This window comes from Lipotes vexillifer, unplaced genomic scaffold, assembly GCF_000442215.2.
Source record: "Lipotes vexillifer unplaced genomic scaffold, Lipotes_vexillifer_v1.1 scaffold102, whole genome shotgun sequence".
In the NCBI taxonomy this organism is placed as follows: domain Eukaryota; kingdom Metazoa; phylum Chordata; class Mammalia; order Artiodactyla; family Lipotidae; genus Lipotes; species Lipotes vexillifer.
In genome coordinates this window covers 4350618-4355719 of record NW_006786541.1, presented here as the reverse complement: position 1 = coordinate 4355719, position 5102 = coordinate 4350618, and the positions used below count along the sequence as shown (strand labels likewise).

General features: G+C 45.7%; 1 protein-coding gene across 2 annotated transcripts in view; it reads left to right on the top strand.

Annotated features, from left to right (window-relative positions):
* The window catches only part of LIPC (lipase C, hepatic type), a 162254-nt gene that overhangs the window by 130511 nt on the left and 26641 nt on the right, over window positions 1-5102 (top strand). For both annotated transcript variants that reach the window (XM_007458905.1, XM_007458904.1), the window contains exon 2: window positions 3416-3603. In XM_007458905.1, coding sequence (XP_007458967.1) covers window positions 3416-3603 — 188 coding nt within the window. The remainder of the gene's footprint in view (window positions 1-3415; window positions 3604-5102) is intronic.

Below are 5102 nucleotides of genomic sequence, written 5' to 3'. Positions count from 1 at the left end.
CACGAACCCGTGTCCCCTGCATCGGCAGGCGGACCCCCAACCACTGTGCCACCAGGGAAGCCCCCATGCCCACCTTTTGACTCTATTTCCATCTCCTGGAGTTGCGCAAAAGAATCCTAGGCCCTCTTCCCCACAGCAGCCCTTCAGTGCTCAGGTCCCCCACTAAATCTTATATTTTTAGGCACCAGAGCCCCACTTTCTTCAAAAATTTCTCCTAGATGTGAGCACTTAAAGAATCTTTCATCCTTCCAGACTCAACTGATGCCTTGTCTTCTCTTGGCATCTTCCCTAAAGCCCCTACTCAGGATGTCACTCCACAGCAGTATTCACAGCAACCTCATGTGATGGCTGATTTTCATGCTTTCTTTCCCACTGGACCGGGGACTCTTGATACACAGATGTCAGGCCCTATCTGCCTCCAGCTGGTACCTAGTCAGGGCTCAGGGCATAATATAATATCATATGCTTAATAAGTATTTGTTGAGGAAGTAAATGAATGAATTAATATATACAACCTCCTCACTCACACACATGCTAAAAGAAAGCCAAGCTCCTAGGAAGAAAAGGGAGAGCTCAGGTCCGTCCAGGTGTTTGTGAGCCTTTCCATCTGACAACTCTTTTTTCCCTAGGACTCTCCTGAACAGATCTGAGGCCCCGGGTACTGGGGCCAGAGCTGATTCTCCCAGCTAAATCCAGGGTAACTGAGATAAATTTTCACAGAAAGAAAGAATTTCACAGATCAAAAATGCAAGATGCTGGATGCTCCAATCTGTACTTACTTTAACAACACACATTTATGTGGGTCTAATTATATGCCAGGCATTGTTCCGTGCTCTTTACAAATATCATCTTATTTAATCCTTGTAATGACTTCACAAGATGGGTATTATATCTATCCCCATTTTATTTTCATATAGTCTTTTTAGCATTCAAGTCAGCTATCCTGAAATGAAGGAAGATATAGCTATTCAGTCACTGAATAAAAGAAAATTAGTTGCCTTGAGCTCCAATTCATAAAGGGCTGACAAATTGAATGACAGCCTTTGATCTGAGACCTGGACCCCACAGAATACCACATCGCGCACTAATCACTTATTAAGCATCCTCAGTTCTGTCCTCCGTGAGTTCACAGCCTGGTGGAGGAAACACCACGCATCCAAACAAATAAATTACCTTAGGATCAGGGGACCAATACGGTGCTGGCAGCAAGAGGAAGTAATTACCTCTGGCTAGAGGAGACAGCTTCCTGGCGGGGGTGATGTCTGAGTTCCATTTTAACAAATGGACCAGAGGAGAGCAGCAGAGAGGGAAGCGAGAGTGCAAAGATGCAGGGATATGAAATGGCAATGGGGGGAACTAGTGGCAGTCTTGGGTAGCAGGAGAGCCGAGAGAGGGGATGATTTGAGGGATGAGGGATCATCATTCAGGTGATGGACTTGGCTGTAATACCAAGAAGCTTAAAGATACTAACGGGTATAATAGTCATTTCTGTTCTAGAAAGATTCTTTGAGCAGCCGTGTGAGGGAGGGTGGTGAGATTAAACAGAGAGAGACCAGTTAGGAAGCTGTGGCAATAAACCAAGCAAGAAACAGTGTGCACCTGAGCTAGGGCACTGGATTCTAGGGATATTTGGGAACCTGAAGCTTTGGACTGATCGGATGGCTGCTAAAACAGTATAAGATGACACCCAGGTTTCTGACTTAGAGACCAGGGGGGCAGTGCATGCGATGAGCTGGGGAGCACGATCTGGGATTATGCTTTCAGGAATGAGGACAAGCTCAGATATTCTCTAAACTTGGGAAAGTCAAACTGGGCAACAGAAGTTTTCTTTTCTCAGAGAAGTTACTCAGATTCTCATTCCCATCTCCTTTTAATAAAATATGATGCATTTCATTCTGTCATCATAGTGAAAAATCATTGCCCTCTGCTGGGAATTAATAACCTTTCAAATTAATAACCTTTGGATAGGAAAATTGGTTTCATTAATACCTCCCCTTGCACTCTGTAGTTTCATCATCTCTCTGTCCTGCTGTCCCCTGAAACCAAAAGCCCAAGACTTATTGTCTGAGAAGCCTGAATGACTTTATGCTCAGAAAGAATGATCAGGGTTCTTAGTAACTGGGCTGAATTGAGTTCACTGATCACAAATGCTGGTATGGCCTTGTGTCTGCCCCTCAGCCGCAGGGGAGCCCACCCTCGGCTGGAAGGGACTGTGAAAGCATCCTCCCCCAGCTCTTGGTCTGATTCCTAATCTTAGCAGAAAAGATGTCACCCATCTTGGGATGCCACACCTGGGGAACATGGCACCTCCCTCAGGCTCCACCCAGCTTTATCTCTGACTGACATCATGGTCTTGACAGCCGTTGCACTGCCTCAAAGAGTTGGGTGACTGCCCCTCCTCCACAAAGTGTCTCTGAGTCAGGGTGAGGCTCCCCACAAAGAGAAGCTAGATAGCCTTTCAGGAAAACAACAGAAGGTGTAATCATAGAAACAATCTGTTTCTCCCTACCCCACCCTCACTCAGTCTATGAAAGATTCCGGGTGGATATTCATTTATCCTTTTCTGCTGAAAACTCTTTAGCAGCATCTTATCATCTGGAGCCTAAAGTCCAGACTCCTCAGCATCCAGGGCCCCCCACACTCTGGCTTCCCAGTCTTCGGCTTCCTTCCACCCACAAGGTCCCATGCCTCTGAGCCCTTACTCAGCTGTTCCCTCAGCTTGGAAAGCCCTACTCCTTCCACCCGCTCACACATGCACACAAGCCCTCATTCATCCCTCAGGGCCAGCATGAGCATCACTTTCCCTGAAAAGTCCTCCCTGAATGCCACTCCCCATCAAGCAGAATCCACCACTCCCGCTGTGACCCTCCCCGCCCCGGTCCTACCTGGTCAATGCAAGACTGCATGTGAGAATAGGTTGAGCCACGGGAGAGAATGCGTAGCGTCATCGAACTAAGATGCTCTATGTGCTGTCTCCCTAGCATAGGGATGTAGGGAATTGGAGTCAGAGAGACAGGGTCCAAATCCTACCACTTATTGGCATCATGATTTTGGGCGAAATACTTATCTTCTCTGAACCTCAGTCCCAATTGCCTCTCCCATATTCCCAGTGTCCTGGAGTTACTCCAGTGTCTGACTGGCTGATGCTATAGTCACTGGGATGGCAGGATGGAGGATCTGGTCCTCTGTGTGGGGTCCTCCTAGGTCACCCTCCATCATCTCCCAGGAAAGAAATGGTCATTCTTCTGGAAATAAAATGCTCTTTGGGCTTCCCCAAAGCCACAGCCCATGCCTACCTCCAGCACCTTGCAGTAACCCCGCTGCCTAGTGCTCTTAAAAACTTTTGGGTTGTCCCAGAGCTGGCAGAGGTGGAACAGGAGCCAGGTTAAACACTGTCTCCAATTTTATCTTCCAGAGTCATTTGGAAGGAGATCTCAAGCTGCTGAAACAAAGGAAACATCACAGGAGACAAGAACCAGATTTCTGCTCTTTAAAGAAGAAACCAATAAGGGCTGTCAGATTCAGCTCAATCACTCAGACACGTTACAGCAGTGCGGCTTCAACTCCTCTCTGCCTCTGGTGATGATAGTCCACGGGTGGCTGGTAGGAAATGCTGACATGCCTTTTTTCTCTCTACTTTTACATTTTCTTTTGTTTCCCTCCCTAGTGTGTTCAATTGTAATAAAAAGATAGGGAGCTGGTGATAACAGCCTCATGCATAATACTTTTAAAGTACATTCTAATTTTCCAAGTGCTTCCCCACACATTATCTTATTGATTATCTCGATTTCATGAGTAAGCAGGGCAGAGAAACTATAATTATCTCCACATTTCAGATAATAAAATGTGGCTCAAAAAGGTCACACAGCACATAAGGGCCCATAAGAGATTGCAGTTCATGAAGGTGAATCTGCATGTTTCCCAGGAGGAGGTAGGAAGCCAGAGACATAGTCTCCCAATAAAATATTATATTTGTAAGGGTTAATTAAATGCAGCTGCAAATAACAGAAATCCAAATTGGCAGTAGTTCAAATAAAACAGAAGTTTTTTTCCATTTCATACAACAGTCAAGTATATGTAATCCAAAACTGAATAAACAGCTTTGGTCACTGAAGTCCTCAAGGACCCAGCTCATTCCCTACTCACTATTCTGCTATCCTTAGAGTATGGTCCAAGATGGCAGCTAGAGCACTAGCTATCACATCTGCATCCCAGGTAGCACAAGGTAGTAAAATGTAAACACAAAAAAGTAAAAAAGCAGGGTTTTTAAAAAACAACTATATTGAGGTATAATTCGCATTATACCATAAAATTCATCCATTTAAAGTGTACAATTCAATGGCTTTTGGTATATAAATGTGTTTTCTTAGGTTAGCTTCCCAGAAGCATCTGTGAAATGCTTCCAACTACATCCATTTGCCCATACCTAGAGGGAAAGGTGGTTAAGATATGTAGCCTCTTAGAGAAAGTGTAGCTTTTTAGTGATGCTAAAATTCTATTACTGTGGAAGAAGGGGGAAAAGAATATTGTGGGCAATGATTGAAGTCAAACAAAAGTTTCCAAGAAGAAATTCTGCCTTACTGGTTTCTAGGCCACCCACGATTTGAAGCTTGGTTCACATTGTGAAACCTCCAGAGATCTGGGGTCTATTTCATGACTTGAAACCCCTTCCCTACCATCTAATTGAAAAGTACTCTGCAACCCCCGTCTATCCTAGCTCAGAGAGCAAAATGAGCCCATCGGCCCACCACCACTCTTTCAACATGTATTCACTCATACCCTCCACATGAACAGAACAGACCCCATGCCGGGCCTCATGGGGTAATGGGAACCACATGACGCCATGTGGGTGTAGCCACAAGGTGGGTTTGCCATCCCAGAAAAGCACAGAGGCTCTTGTAGCCTGCCAGCAGCTTCCTCCTAGGATTTAAGGGAGCCCCACCCTAGGGAAGGGCGGGGGGTGTTCCACCACAGCACAGGGTTGGCAGTGAAGGTGTTGGGGCTTTCCTGCCCCTAGAGAAGAGACCTAACACAGATGAAGCCCTATAGGAGCTAAGCCATTTACATTAGACATCAGCTCATTTAATCCTCCCGCCTCCCTA